The sequence below is a fragment of the Mandrillus leucophaeus genome, unplaced genomic scaffold, assembly GCF_000951045.1.
Source record: "Mandrillus leucophaeus isolate KB7577 unplaced genomic scaffold, Mleu.le_1.0 Scaffold340, whole genome shotgun sequence".
Lineage (NCBI taxonomy): Eukaryota > Metazoa > Chordata > Mammalia > Primates > Cercopithecidae > Mandrillus > Mandrillus leucophaeus.
The window spans coordinates 2,916,243-2,932,931 of record NW_012103588.1 but is presented as its reverse complement, the minus strand read 5'-3'; the positions used below and the strand labels follow the sequence as shown (position 1 = coordinate 2,932,931).

At 35.7% G+C, this 16,689-nt stretch overlaps 1 protein-coding gene across 3 annotated transcripts in view; it reads left to right on the top strand.

The window, feature by feature from the left end:
• The window catches only part of DCN (decorin), a 38,188-nt gene extending 23,688 nt beyond the window's left edge, over positions 1-14,500 (top strand). Inside the window, exons 5-10 of one of the 3 annotated variants that reach the window (XM_011988919.1) lie at positions 823-1,036; positions 2,151-2,264; positions 6,387-6,480; positions 7,774-7,912; positions 13,292-13,482; positions 13,810-14,500. In XM_011988919.1, coding sequence (XP_011844309.1) covers positions 823-1,036; positions 2,151-2,264; positions 6,387-6,480; positions 7,774-7,912; positions 13,292-13,482; positions 13,810-13,819 — 762 coding nt within the window. In that variant the 3' untranslated portion in view covers positions 13,820-14,500. Of the gene's footprint in view, positions 1-822; positions 1,037-2,150; positions 2,265-6,386; positions 6,481-7,773; positions 7,913-13,291 lie in introns of all 3 variants that reach the window. The other 2 variants (XM_011988921.1, XM_011988922.1) reach the window with 2 other exon arrangements.
• Positions 14,501-16,689: the final 2,189 nt, after the last annotated feature.

Below are 16,689 nucleotides of genomic sequence, written 5' to 3'. Positions count from 1 at the left end.
TATCAAATATTGCAAGGCTGCAGAAGAAGTTTAGTTCCTTGCATTGCTGATGATAGCATAAATTGGTATCATCCTTTTGTTGCGGAATCCGTGATCACAATCAATGAAGATGGACTTTTAGATTTAAAACCTGACTGCGGGATGGATGTCTGTGGCATTGATTATTTTCAGGTATCTTGGGTCATTTCAATTTTTAGGAGTATTTATTATTTAAAAATTACATACATATATACATGTACATATACATACGTACATGTCTGTGTGTGTAGGGTGCATGTATGTTTAAGGACATATTATACATCTTATTACATTTCCCTCCTCTTCATTCCTGATTTTCAGGTCCTGATATTATACTTTTTTTTTTTTTTTTTTTGAGATAGTCTCTCCCTGTCACCAAGGCTGGAGGGCAGTGGTGCGATCTCGGCTCATTGCAACCTCTGCCTCCCGGGCTCAAGCGATCCTCCTGTCTCAGCCTCCCAAGTAGCTGAGACTACAGGCACACACCACCACGCCCAGCTAATTTTTGTATTTTTGGTACAGATGGGGTTTCGCCATGCTGGCCAGGCTTGTCTCGAACTCCTGGCCTCAAGTGATCCGCCCACCTTGGCCTCCCAAAGTGCTGGGATTACAGGCATGAGCCACCACATCTGGCCTACACACTTCTTAAGTAAAGAACTAATACTTACTTAATTTTTTCTCCGATTTCTTGCAATTTTTTAGATTTCTCTGCTATCCCTAATGAATGGAATGAACAAACGTGCACTCATTTTACATGTATGTGGAAGGTTTTGGATCTAAGATGTTTTTCTTCACTATCTACAGGCATTGATTCTTGTCAACAATAAAATTAGCAAAATTAGCCCTGGAGCATTTACACCTTTGGTGAAGTTGGAACGACTTTATCTGTCCAAGAATCAGCTGAAGGAATTGCCAGAAAAAATGCCCAAAACTCTTCAGGAGCTGCGTGCCCATGAGAATGAGATCACCAAAGTGCGAAAAACTACTTTCAATGGACTGAACCAGATGATTGTCATAGGTACAGACATTTTTATAACTTTAAGACCAAAACTCACGTTTTACTTTAAGAGATTTCAACTGGGTTTTAGGTGCAGTAAGGTAAATCAGCTATGACCTACACGCCTGGAGCCTATGTGATTTTTAAGAGCAGGGACAAGAGAAATTGGGATTTTGAATCTGGACCTTACAGTGATGCTTTTATATCTGTCCTTCAGTATCTGAGAATACGGAGAAAACTCTAGGGCTGAAGTTACCCTACCACACGCACAATATGCAAAAATGAGTTTAAATGGTGCTTAACTAGGGATATTTTTAGATACCTTTTCATTTTGGGGACCTGTTGTATTCTAAACACTCATAAATCATTTGCTTTAAAAATATGTTATGGCTGGGTGTGGTGGCTCACGCCTATAGTCCCAGCACTTTGGGAAGCTGGAGCAGGCGGATCACGAGGTCAGGAGATCGAGACCATCCTGGCTAACACGGTGAAAACCCGTCTCTACTACAAATACAAAAAATTAGTGGTTGCGGGGGCCTGTAGTTCCAGCTATTAGGGAGGCAGAGGCAGAATTGCGTGAACCCGGGAGGCGGAGCTTGCAGTGAGCTGAGATCGCGCCACTGTACTCCAGCCTGGGCGACAGAGCAAAACTACGTCTCAAAACAAAACGAAACAAAACAAAACAAAAGTTGTAATGTTTCACTAAACATATAGTAAAAATTGTAATTTTATTATTGACTTATAAAATGCTAGATTGAATTTCTTTAACAAAATTTTAAAATACCTTAGGAAAGTAATAACATAAGATGGGAATTGTAAACTTGCTTTAGTTGATTTCTGGGCAAACTTGTGTATTCATCTTAAATAATTTTATTGTTATTGCTTTCACTGATAGTCTTTTTCATAAGCCATTGTTGGTTTGGCTTTTGTTTGTTTTAATAAGGGAAATTTTTATCCCATTTTGCTATTCTCCTGAGGAGCGTGCCCTTTAATTTCACTTTTGTTTTTTAGTCAAGTTGATATTAATCCCTATTTCTTTATAGATTGCTTGCTGAAACAGATACTACAGTGACCTACAGTGACTAGTGATATCCTAGAATTTCCTCTAAAAACCTTCCTCTTATTACATTTGTAGAACTGGGCACCAATCCGCTGAAGAGCTCAGGAGTTGAAAATGGGGCTTTCCAGGGAATGAAGAAGCTCTCCTACATCCGCATTGCTGATACCAATATCACCAGCATTCCTCAAGGTGATAGAAGATTCTCCAAAACATTTTGAAAAATTTAAATTCAAAGACTTTAATTAAAAAAAAAAAAAATCTTGTGGAAACTTGAATTGTCACTTAAGAGACCAACCTTATTTCCAACAAATTCTCTATTACTGTTAGTGTTTCATCCAGTGTTTACATTTCCAGCAAATTCTCTATTACTGCTAGTGTTACATCCAGTGATTCAGTCTGGGGCTACTGGGCCATCCAGGCTCACTGTAGAGATGGGTAGACTCCTGTTAATGTCTACTCTAAGACACAACTTAATGCACAGTGATTTTACAATATTGTGAAATCACAAAGAAAAAGTATATTTATTTAAAAAATTAACATGCCTTGGTGTTTGTAAAAAAAAAAAAAAAAGATATATGGGAGTACCTCTGAAATTAATCCAATTTTCACCTTGGGTCTGCAATACCTTAGGGAATTTTTTTCCAGTTATTAATATCTGAATGATAGTGGTAGTTGTGTGTTGTGAAGAGTGTAGATTTTGGAGTCAGTTTGCTGGAGCCTAAATTATCATCAAATTGTTCAAAGACTTTGAAAAAGTTATTCATTTGTCCTCTATCTCTTTATCTGTCAAGTGGAAATAATACTGCTGTCCACTTCATCAAGTTGTTTTAAAGTTAAATAAATAATTAGAGAAATATTTGGGATATAGATAAGTAGGGAATTAATATAACTCTCTATTATGAATTCAAAATGTTCTGAACAATCAGTATGTGTAGGCGATGTACCACACACTTAAGACAGGGCAGGGAATAGGATATGCTACATGCCTTTAGGAGCTTACTATCTAAAACCAAGCCAGACAAATACACAGCAATGACCACATAGCCACAAGGATAATTTCATTGTTCCAAGGGATTCCCAGGAGAGGCACAAAAACCAGTCTTTGTGAATTAGAAAAGGCATCAAACCACCAATAAAAAAATTCCTCTAACTTGCACATCATCCCTACTCTTGGTTTTTCAGTCTCACAAAAGCCCTCTATATTCTCTAGTTTTACCCTCAGTCTGTCCCTTTCTCAACTTAGATGCCTTGTTCTTGAGTGCCTACAAAAATGTAGGCATTTGGCCACAGAAAACATCAGTTGTGCTTTATTGTTCTTTTATAGAAATTTTGACTCCTGAAAGTATATATTCCATAGGATGCTTTCTTACCACCCCTTGCCCTATCCCTAGTCTTTTGAATACAGAGCATGCTTTTGACTTCCTTAGTAGCAACTACTGGGATAGGTAGATACGTAGATGATAAAGACTGATTTATAATTTATAAAGCACTTTCATGTTGAATCTCCAATTTGTTGCATGTAACAAGTGATCTTTTGCTATCCCCAGTGCAGGAATGAAATATTTATATCTCAGATAGATATAAATTGGGGATTTAGAGAGAGAGAGAGAGATTAGATAGATAGATAGATCTTGCTAAAATTCTTGCTGAAATTTATTTCATGCAGCCAGATGACTTACATTTAGCACAGCCTCAGACTTTGCTGTCCCTCTTAATGCATGCTCCAAAATATCCTTCACTCATACCTTTTATCATTTCATGATCTCTTTTCCTTTACTTTGCTGTGTCTTCTATCTATCCCAGGTATTCTTTCCTCATCATTTATAGCTTGCTTTTATTTACCACCACTTAATAGAAAAGTTAAGTGACTACAATTTATTAAGCATGTATTTAGTTCCGTGTATCATGCCAAATGCTTGTCATGGAGTCTTTTATATGATTCTTACAACATCCCTATATAGTAGTGTTATCATTCCCGTTTCATAAAAGTGGAAAATGAGGCTTAAACAGGTAAAGACAATTATAATTAAGTTCTTAGAGTTAGGAAGCGGCAGAGATGGAATTGTGTGGTGCTGATGTCAGAACTCGTGTGTTTAACTATTTCGCTGTGTTGGCATATTAAGTCCTCCATTCTATTCATCGTTAACGCCTATCTAATACATGATTCCACCTTGCTTAGGCTGGGATACTTATGCCTGAATATCAGCAACCTCCTGGTGATATTTTCTCCCATCACTCATGGAAATGGAAAGGCAGTAGAAAGTAGTGTAGAGACTATAAAAATCATACTCTTAGACCAACCTGGGTGAGAGACCTAACTCAGTCATTTAGTTGTACTGTGACTTTAGGATAATTCTTCTGCATTTCTATAACCTCAGGTTTGTTATCTGTTACATGGAGCTATTAATAACACCTATCTACTAGGATTATTGTGAGGATTACTATGTAGAAGTAAGGCTTGTAATGTACATGCAAGTACTTGGCCCAATATAAACCTCAATATATTTTATCTTAAAAAAGGAAAAGAAAAAAGAAAATTTAAAATAAATGAATAAATAAATAAAAGAACTAGAGTATGGGTTGTTTAACTCAATGCCACAGTGGCAGAAGCTAATGATGCACTTTATAAATTTGTCTATCTCAAACCTTGGCAAAGTTTTCTCCCATAGTCAAACTTCTTCCTAACTATAACTTTACATTTGAGAAACTGACATCCCAAAAAGGGAGCCACTTTGAAACTAAGTAAGGGTGATGGATGTTATAGCAATTGGTGTCCTAGAGGCAATGCATTAAAAAATACACATATCTTCATGGCAATAGAGAAGAAAGGGTGTGTATTAAACTTGCTCTGTTATATACACACTTGCTCTACTATGGGGGTATTTAAAAGCATATTTGTTTATTCTCAGGAGAATCAAGTGGTTGAAATCCCTCATTCCCAGAGTGATTGTGATTTCCTAATATTTCTTTATAAGAAAAATGTACTTGTTATTTCATTTCCTCCAGTTAAGAACATGCTATTTTAACTTTTTTGCCATCTATAAGCATATTACATTCCCTACCTAATAGAAAGATAATCTACAAAATTTGTAACTTTGAGTCTTATTTCTTTATCTGTGAAAGGGGATGAGTGACCAATAGTTTATATTTTGAGAGGCTTAAAGGATTTGAGGTAGGGAAAGTGCCAAGGTCAATGTTCGGTGAGTAACAGACATACAATAAATAGATGTTCCTTTTCCTAGCAGCTACCACACAAAATATGCTACCATAGGAAACTAAGAAACATTTTCAAGTCAAATATGGACTAAACTATTCTATTAAATGGACAATGTTAACAGAATTCAGTGTGATGTGATAAAAATTTTAGAGAAAATGAAACCTACGGTTTTTCAATTCTGTGTCTTTATAGACAAATAGCCAAGACTTTCTGCCAATCAGATGCTCTTTCTACACGTAATCAATTTGCTATTTTCTCTGTATCTATTGCTATTAAGTGGAACAATATGCTATTTTAAAAGCTGTATAAAATATAATATATCCTGAGACGCCAGGAGGAAATGAAAATAAAATATTTAAACTTTTATATTTAAAATACTCAATTTTTGGAAATTACAGCCATGCAAGTACTATCTAGAGGTTTAGTGGGTACTTTGGATCTGAAATTATTCCCCCAAGTGTTCCACATATGGTAGATCACTTGATTATAGACCTCTCCACTCCTCCTGCATAAACATTCTGGATTTAATAGGCATGAGTAAACGTTAGCTGTTTCTACACAGCCATTTTGCAGAGGTATTTGATGTTTTTATGGAAAAGTCAATTAAGGCTAAGACCAGCACAGCATATCAGTGTTAATTTTTAATGATGCTCATTAATGAAATAGACAATTTAGTTTGTATATGGGTTTGGTTTATACGTAATCTCTTCATTATGGTTCGAATAGTGACCTTCCCACTTTACAGTTACTATCTTTTATCAATGTCAATTTTAGCCCATTAACAAAGGTGGAAGAGAATAATGAGACTCAGCATTGACTTCAGTTCTTCTATTCCAAGAACAAAAATCGACTACGTGATAAAAATAATCCAGGTTTTTGTTAAAGCCAACCTAAGAGAAAAATAGTAAGGGCTTCCACTACTTCCAAAAGCACACACTATTATAAAAGGGATGGAAAAAAAGATAAGTAAAACTGATTCTTCGAAACCGTGTATCTTTTAGAAAATTGATGGCATATGTCTTCTTTAAGTCTGTCCATATTCCATACTTATAATGTTTATCTGCTAATTTAACATCTTCAACTTCACATTCCAGGTCTTCCTCCTTCCCTTACTGAATTACATCTTGATGGCAACAAAATCAGCAGAGTTGATGCAGCTAGCCTGAAAGGACTGAATAATTTGGCTAAGTAATAATCTTTCATTACATTCTATCAGAACAATGGCTAGGTATATTAGTGCTTGTATGATAAGAATTACAAACATGATGACTGATTTTTGACTGTACTATATTTTCGCTGCTGCTGTGGTTTCTAATAATCTCAAATTTCAGCATATCTAATGATTTCTTGAGAAGAAGCCCATGAAATAGTACACTTACTAAAACCACCAAAATCAGCTTCACATTTTATTAATACTACACTGTTTATAGATTAGTTATGTTTTATACACAAAGTGTGTGATTAAATCAGTATGTTGCATTTAATATGTTCTAACTTAGTTGCATCAAACAGAAGGTTAAGTAATTTATAACACAGTTTCCAGAATTTGAAAATACATTAAAATGAAATCTACCAAGACAGAGAAATATTGAGCATCACACAAATTACTATTTTAATAGTTATGAGATTCTCTAACCCTCTCTTCTCTGAAAAGTTTAAAATAAAATATCTCTGGACATTTAATGTAGATCAACAAAAGAAAAGCTTTTGTTGTTGTTGTTTTTGCTGGCCCTTCTTAATGATTTTTTAAAAAAATAAGTGATACTAGTACTTGTCCTGGTTTCAAACATAACTTCAATCTGGCAAACGTTTTCATTTGTCTTCAAGGAACACTCTGTTATTTTTTATGTGTATATATTGCTGACTGTCCCTACAGGGAAGCACAGTATCATGCCAGATTTACTCACTCCTGTTTTTATATATACATTTCATGGTGGATAAATAAATATAAAATATATCTTTGAATATATATATTTATATATATGCATGTGTGTGTGTGTATAATCAACTCCTTTACTAGGTAAAATATTCTTTGATGGGAAAAGTGGTTTTTGATCCATGAGACCTCTGTCCCTCACAGTGCCTAACATAATATCATGCACATAATAAGTTTTCAAGAACATTTGTTTATTAAATATTTACAAATAAATATTTGAATAAGTGAACGGTTTTTAAAAATAAATTATTAGGAATATTATGTTCTAATAATATTAATAACTTAGGATATTGTAAGGAATAGGAGACTATGTCCAATCACGTTCTGTCAGATGAATCTCAAAGAGAGTGACTTCGAGCCGAGACTTTAACAATACATGGGCTTTGTCCAGGCTCAGAGAGGTTGGAGAAAGCACTCCAAGAACTGGGAACAGTTAAGTACAGAAACAAAAAATGTCCTTTCCTATAGACTTGATTAATTACACAATGCATGTAAGAAAGGCATCCATGTGTGGTGTTTGCTTTCATTTCTGCTTTCTGTTGCAGGTTGGGATTGAGTTTCAACAGCATCTCTGTTGTCGACAATGGCTCTCTGGCCAACACGCCTCATCTGAGGGAGCTTCACTTGGACAACAACAAGCTTACCAGAGTACCTGGTGGGCTGGCAGAGCATAAGTACATCCAGGTAATGCAAAGCCACTGCTTATGTGAGGAATATCCAGAGAGCAAGACTCCTACCCCACTTATAGGATGCTAGGAGGCAGGAAGCTCTTCTTAGAATTTCTTTTTCAGAGTGTCTTAGTTAGAATTTCTATGACAAAATACCATAAAAAAATTAAATCAAGAAGCACAACTTACATTAGCTAGATTTCAATAAAGTTTTTGATTTAAAAATATGGAGATGAAACTTAGAGTCTTTTGTAATGCTGATTTTTTTCAGTAGGGGTGGTGGTGGTGGTGGTACCATAGTGAGTAGGGGGAGTTTGAAGCCACAAGTAAAATCAAAATTTTTTTTTTCACCATCATTATTAATTTTAGTTTTCAAATTATTCAAGAATTGACTGGGAAGAGCTTCTATGGTCTAGTTCCTGCCTCTTTTTGGCATGGCCTCATCATTTTTCTTTATTTCCTCTAAAAAAAAGAGATACATTTACAGAATGTGCAAGTTTGTTATACAGGTATACATGTGCCATGGTGGTTTGCTGCCTCTATCGACCTGTCCTCTAAGTTCCCCCCATCACCCCCTACACCCTATTGTGTGTTTTGTTACCCTCTGTGTCCGTGTGTTCTCAATGTTCAACTTCCACTGATGAGTGAGAACATGCAATATTTAGTTTTCTGTTCCTGTGTTAGTTTGCTGAGGATAATGGCTTTTAGTTTCATTCATGTCCCTGCAAAGGACATGATCTCATTCCTTTTTTTTGCTGCATAGTATTCCATGGTGTATATGTACCACATTTTCTTTATCCAGTCTATCATTGATGGATATTTGCATTGGTTCCATGTTTTTGCTATTGTAAATAGTGCTGCAATAAATATATGTGTGCATGTGTCTTTATAATAGAATGATTTATATTCCTTTGGGTATATACCCAGTAACGGGATTGCTGGGTCAAATGGTATTTCTTGTTCTAGATCCTTGAGGTATTGCTACACTGTCTTTCACAATGGTTGAACTAATTTACACTCTCACTAACAATGTAAAAGCATTCCTATTTCTCCACAGCCTCATCAGCATCTACTGTTTCCTGACTTTTTAATAATCACCATACTGACTGGTGTGAGATAATATGTCATCTCCAGCCACAGGGAATCATTAATCTATTTTATCATTTTTGTTTGTTTCATAGACCACAGTTTTGTGTAGATTCTGAGAATTCTTTAACATCTATAAATTTTATAATTTTATAAAACTTTGGTTTTATAATCCAATTTTGAGATAATCCTAGTATATGATATGAGTCTAATTCATTTTCTGTATGTGGATAGCAATTGTCCCAATGCCATTTGCTGGAAATAATATTCTTTCTCCAATGAATTGTCTTATCTGTTGAAAATCACTCGATCATAAATGTAAGGGTTTATTTCTGGACTTTCAGTTCTATTACATTTATCTATAAGTCTAGTCATATGACAGTATTATACCTTTCAATTACTGCAGATTTGGATTAAGTTTTGAAATTAGAAAATGTAGGTTCTCCAACTTTGTTCTTTTTTTTCAGTTATTTTGGCTATTCTGGTTCCTTTGCATTCTGTATCAATTTTATGATCAACTTTTTCATTTCTGGAAAAATATTCTTGTAAAGCTTTGAAATGTATTGTTTTGAATCTACAGATCATTGGAAAGAATTACTATCTTAATAATATTGAGTCTTCCAAGTCACAAACAAGGGTTATTTATATCTTCTTTTCTTTTTCTCAACAGTTTTTGTCATCTTTAGCATACATGTCTTGCAATTCTTTTACTACATTCATTTTTTTCATTCTTTTTGATGCTGTTTTGAATTGCTTTTTTGTTTGTTTGTTTGTTTGTTTTTTGTTTTGAGATGGAGTCTTGCTCTGTCGCCCAGGCTGGAGTGCAGTGGCCGGATCTCAGCTCACTGCAAGCTGCGCCTCCTGGGTTCACGCCATTCTCCTGCCTCAGCCTCCCGAGTAGCTGGGACTACAGGCTCCCGCCACCACGCCCAGCTAATTTTTTTTTGTATTTTAGTAGAAATGGGGTTTCACCGTGTTAGCCAGGATGGTCTCGATCTCCTGACCTCGTAATCCGCCCGTCTCAGCCTCCCAAAGTGCTGGGATTACAGGTGTGAGCCACCGTGCCCAGCCTGTTTTGCATTGTTAATCTTTTTTATTTGTTTGCTGCTAATGTATAAAAATACAATTGATGTTTATGTATTGAGCTATCCTGGTACTATCCCAAATTTGTTTTTAGTTGCAGTAATTTTTGTGAGTTCCTTTGGATAGTCTATATTTAGGATATATTATTTGCAAATAGACAACTTTAGTTATTTTATTTGGATTCTTTTAGGTCCCCCCTCTCCCACAACCCACCCATTGCATTGGCTGGAATCTCCAACGCAATGTTGCATAAAGATGATGAAATTAAACATCTTTGCCCTATTTGTTAGTTTAGGAGGAGGGGGCATTCGTTTTACCATTAGTTACGATGTTAGCCACAGGTCTTCCATAGGTGTTCTTTATCAAGTTGAGGAAGTTCCCTTCTATTTCTAGTTTACTGAAAACATTTATTATGAATTCTTTTTTCTTACATGTTTTTCCTGCGTCTATTGAGATAATCATGCAAGTTTTGGCCTTTATATGTTTGATATAGTGTATTACGTTGATATTACTTTGATTTTCATACGTTAAACCAATTTTACAACCCTGAGATAAATCATTTTTGGTCCCATAGTGTAAAATCATTTTATATGTTGTGAAATGTAGCTTCCTAACATTTTGTTAGAGATTTTTTGTCCATATTCATAAGAGAGATTTGATTACATTTTTTTTCTTATGATGAATTTTGTCTGGCTTTGGTCTTAGAAAATATTGACCCCATAGAATGAGTTTGGAATCTACTTTTATTTTGCTCTACACAGACTAATACTTATGTCTTGATATTTTCTTCTCTCACTTTCAAGATTAACCATAAATGCTCACCAAACACCCCTTCATTTAGTTGTTAATCACTACTGGAATATAGAGGATGGTAAACGACAACAAGAAACTTCCAAAAGATGAGAATCATAAACCATGCATATAAGTGTTGCTTTCACTTTAATATTCCTTGTTTTCCTGTTTTTATATGACATCTACTTTTAAGCCTTTACAGAAACAAAGCCATTTTCACCAGTACATGAATGTGAATGTCCTAGTGGGTATAGCACATATTTCAGAATTTTTTTTTTTGAGACGGAGTCTCGCTCTGTCACCTAGGCTAGACTGCATGCAATGGCACGACCTCAGCTCACTGCAACCTCCGCCTCTCAGGTTCAAGCAATTCTGCCTCAGCCTCCCGAGTAGCTGAGATTATAGGCATGCGCCGCCATGCCCTGCTAATTTTTGTATTTTTAGTAGAAACGGGGTTTCACCATGTTGGTCAGGCTGGTCTTGAACTCCTGACCTTGTGATCCACCCGCCTCAACCTCCCAAAGTGCTGAGATTACAGACATAAGCCACCACGCCTAGACTTTCAAGTTATTTTTTTAAGGGAGAACTTATAGGTTTCATAGCTCACTTAAGACCTTGTTGTCTTAGTGTTATATTTTAACCTCGCTTGTATGATTTTAGAGCAGTTGCTTCTTGACCTACAGAACTTATATCCACAAAGTGAAGTGTAAACTCATTTCTAACATTCTTTGTATAAGTCTGGTATTTAGTGACCCTAAGAAAATCTATGGACAAATTACCATTATCTTAAACATGATTGTAAAACATATTGCAGAAAAAAATCTCTGATTGATTTTATTGCACTGTATTCATCAAGTAAAATGTATTATGTAGAATACATGTTTGTTAAAACTTCCTAGGTCTATTTATTCTAAATGCTGTGATATTTAAATATTTCAGAATTTCTTGGAATTCCTGATTCTTTATTTCAATTCCCATACTTTACGCTCTCTTTTTCTTTTTCACTACACAGCACTTTCTTGTTCTATATAATTTTGTTAAAAGGTTTATATATTTTTTTGCCCTGAAAACATAATATTTCATGTAGACCCAATATAGTCATGTAGACCTGATATATGAAATAACATTTATTCCTTCAACACATATTTATTGAACACCTGCTCTGTTCTAGTACTGGAGATACAGCCATAAATGAGCAGAACCATTCCTGTCTCATGGAGCTTTTACTCTAGAGGAGAGAAACAAACAATAGCAAATCAGCATAATATGCTATATATTGATAATGCTATGAAGAAAAATGCAGAAATGTAATTCTGCGGCAGAGAATGACAGAATGGGGTGGTCAGGGAAGGTCTGTCTGGTAAGAAAAAGTGAATTACATGAGGCAGGAAGCCTTGCAGACACCTTAGAAATTATGCCAGGTTGAGTTAATGGTGTTGACAACTTAAGAAGAGATCATGCTTTGTGCATTAGAAGAGCAGCAAGTAGACCAGATGATTGACTTGTACAGTAAGAGAAGAGGAGGTCAGAGTAGAAGGATGTCAGACCATGTAGGATTTGTAGACCCCTTTGAGAACTTTAGATTTTATTACTCTGCATGAGATGGGAAACCACTGGAGTTCTGAGGCAAAGAACATATAATTTGGTTTACTTTTTAAAGCAATTGCTCTTAGAGCTTAAAAAAAAAGGATAAAATTTCGGAAGGCAAAAGGGGAAGCAGGAAGAATAATCAGGGCAACTTCAATCATTTGGAAAGAAACAATGGTGACTTGGACAAGGCTGTAGGAGTAGACATGGAGAGAAGAACTAGATTAAGTGTACATTTTGAAGGCTGAGCTAGCAAGATTTGTTGTTGATTATGTAGAGAGCATAAGGGAACTGGAGCTCAAGGATAATGACAGTGTATACAGCCTGAGCATCTGAAATGATTGGCATGCAATTTACTAAGATGAGGAAGACAAGACCAAAGAAGGGAAAAACACATTTTCAAAAGGAAGGGAGAAATCAAAAGTTTAATCTGAGAAGTAGTCAGTTATTCAAAGTGGGGCCGGTTGCAGTGGCTCACGCCTGTAATCCAAGCACTTTGGGAGGCTGAGGTGACTGGATCACTTGAAGTCAGAAGTTCGAGACCAGCCTGGCCAACATGGTAAAAACCCATCTCTACTAAAAACAAAAATTAGCCAGTCATGGTGGTGTGTGCCTGTAGTCCCAGCCACTCAGGAGGCTGAGGCAGGAGAATAGCTTCAACCTGGGAGGCAGAGGCTGCAAGGCCCTGAGGTCACGCCATTACACTCCAGCCTGGGTGACAAAGCAAGACTCCATCTCAAAAAAAAAAGTGAAGGATTAAAAAATAATAAAAAGAATAAAATATTTACCGGAAGGGCCTCAACATATTTAGAGAATGATAATTATCTTCTGTCGTTTCATGTTGTAGGTTGTCTACCTTCATAACAACAATATCTCTGTAGTTGGATCAAGTGACTTCTGCCCACCTGGACACAATACCAAAAAGGCTTCTTATTCGGGTGTGAGTCTTTTCAGCAACCCGGTGCAGTACTGGGAGATACAGCCATCCACCTTCAGATGTGTCTACGTGCGCTCTGCCATTCAACTCGGAAACTATAAGTAATTCTCAAGAAAGCCCTCATTTTTATAACCTGGCAAAATCCTGTTAATGTCATTGCTAAAAGATAAATAAAAGCTAGATACTGCAAAACCTAACTGCAATGTGGATGTTTTACCCACATGACTTATTATGCATAAAGCCAAATTTCCAGTTTAAGTAATTGCCTACAATAAAAAGAAATTTTGCCTGCCATTTTCAGATCATCTTTTGAAGCTTTCTGTTGATGTTAACTGAGCTATTAGAGATATTCTTATTTCACTAAATGTAAAATTTGGAGTAAATATATATGTCAATATTTAGTAAAGCTTTTCTTTTTGAATTTCCAGAAAAAAATAAAAAGAGTATGAGTCTTCTGTAATTCATTGAGCAGTTAGCTCCTTTGAGATAAAGTCAAATGCCAAACACTAGCTCTGTATTAATCCCCATTATTACTGGTAAGCCTCATTTGAATGTGTGAATTCAATACAGGCTATGTAAAATTTTTGGTAATGTCATTATTTTGAAAAAATAAATTTAAAAATACATTCAAAATTACTATTGTATACAAGCTTAATTGTTAATATTCCCTAAACACAATTTTATGAAGAGAGAAGACATTGCTTTGTTGACAATAACAGTATATCTTTTCAAGTTCTCAGCTATTTCTTCTACCTCTCTCTGTCTTACGTTTGAGTATGGTAACTTACGTCATCTATGTTCAATGTAAGCTTATAAAGCACAAAGCATACATTTCCTGATTGGTCTAGAGAACTGATGTTTCAATTTACTCCTCTGCTAAATAAATATTAAAACTATGATGTGACTTCATGTAATCAGACTGAACATTTCTACAATTACTAGATGTATTAGACATAAGTATTTTCTTTAGTTAAACCACCAATGTTAGAAATGTTTTCTGTAGAATTTAGAAACAGCTACCAATGTAGACAATTTAATAAGCCTAGGGATGATTTACTTCGAGTAGACATTTATCAAATTGTACATTTGTGCTATCAACAATTAATAAGCAAATATGTGGAAATAGTTTTTGTCTTCTATGAAGTTGGATATTTGATGGTTAAAGGCCCTATAAATCATAGTTTCATATGGGAAAAATAATTGAAATACTACAGGATAAATTTAAATAATTTATGAAATGCAGCAAATAATTTATATATGGTGGAATAAATTTTATCACAGAAATATATGCAAGTTACAGTAGAGGTTCACATGAGGGGTAATCAATTCCGCTAATAGCAGAATGAGTGCAGTGGAACACGAACAACTTGAGGAGATAACAGTTGAGGTGGGTTTCCGTAGATGCATAATAGTCCAAGAGCAAGATTGGATGCGGAGGCACTATCCAAGACAGGGACTAAGTTCCAAATCCAAGAGGTATGCCTGGATACATCTCTGACAGGTTGGCATAAAGGAAGCTTAATCAAACTCTTTTTCTTCTTCTGAAACGGAAGCAATAATTTTCATTTACATTTGATGTATCTCGAGCTAATATTAACATGAGGGAAAGTTACTCTTTTCCATCTTTCCACATTCTTGCAGGACCATAAAATTGGAATTTTCCAGTACGTTTAATAAGAGGGGGGAAACCTCTCTTTTTCTTCTCTTTTTCATCTCCCAAGAAATCCTCCTGTCATGACTACAGTTGAAGAGGTGGTTTCTACTGGAACACGTTCAGGAATTCAAGGTGCATGTCCGTCAGTGGACATTTTGTTGTTCAGAGCTGGACCTTGAATGATGCATCCTTCTCTCTGTTGTAACCGTGAATAATGCACCCTTCATGTTATAGCCCTTAACGATTCACCCTTCTTATTGTAACCTTGACTGATTAACCCGTTATGGTGTAGCCTTGAGTGATGCACCCTTCATGTTGTAGCCTTCAATGATGCACACTCCATGTTATAGCCTTGAACAGTACACCCTTTATGTTGCAGCCTTTCTCTTATGGGGAAAAGCCTGCAGTTATCTTGCTGCTTAATTGACAACTGTGGTGAGAAATAAGTAGAAATCTAAAGACGGGAAGACCATTTTGGACACTTATCTGTAAGGCAGATTCAGCACACTTTTCCAGTAGTCAAGCTATTTCTAATTTGGTTCAATATCAAAATGAGAGACAGTCCTGATTCTCCAGTACTCTTAAGTGTCAACACAACTTCCCCCCATATATATATATTTATATATATACACACACATATATATATCTTTATATATCTTTTTGTATATACACATATATATGTATCTTTATTTCCTTTGAAATAAAGATAAATATAGCTCATTTCTTTGACTTCTACATTTACTATTTGCATGACTAAGGGAAGTTAGTTAACTTTTCTGTGACTCATTTCCTTGTCCATAAAATGGGAATATTAATTGTGCATGTCTTATGGATTGGTATGTAAATTCAGTTAGCTAGTGTACAGTATAACTTTTAGATAAACGTAGAGTAAATGGAAAGGGCTCAACTGTGGTTGTTGCTACTGCCATTGTTATTACAGGCACTCAGTTGGAGCTATAATAATCTCAAGGGAAATTCTTACGTGTCAGGTCTGGATTGAGGTCTGAGATTCTGCATTTCAAACAAACTTCCAGCAATGCTGCTGCTTCTTGGTCCACACTTGGAGAAATAAGTCAGCCGAGAGTCCTCTCATTTCCTATTGTACCATGTCTGTCTTTTGTCTCCTGCTTTTTGGCCTCTTTAAGGAACTCACAGCTGCTATAATAAAGTACCAAAAACTGGGTGGCTTAAAACAACAGAAACTTATTCTCTCACAATTCTGGAGGCTAAAAATTCAAAATCAAGGTGTCAGCAGGATCAGGTTCCTTCCAAAGCCTTTAGAAGAGGACCTTTTCTTGCTCCTCCTAGGCTTCTGGTTAGATCGAGTTGTTCTTTGCCTTATGGCAGCATGACTCTAATTTCTGCCTCCATCTTCATCCTCACATGGCCTTCTCGCTCATGTGTTTGTGTCTTTTCTCTTCTTCTTCTATGAACATGAGTTATATTGGATTAAGGCTCACCCTGATTTAGTATGAACACATCTTAACTTGATTATATCTGCAAAGACTCTATTTCCAAATGAAGTCAGACTCACAGGTATTGGGGGTTCAATTTTGAATATATCTTCTGGGAGGAATATTTGTTCAACTGAATCATTCATATCCACTTTCTTTTTTCCTTCTTAAATGTTTAATTATCTTTTTGTTTTAATAAA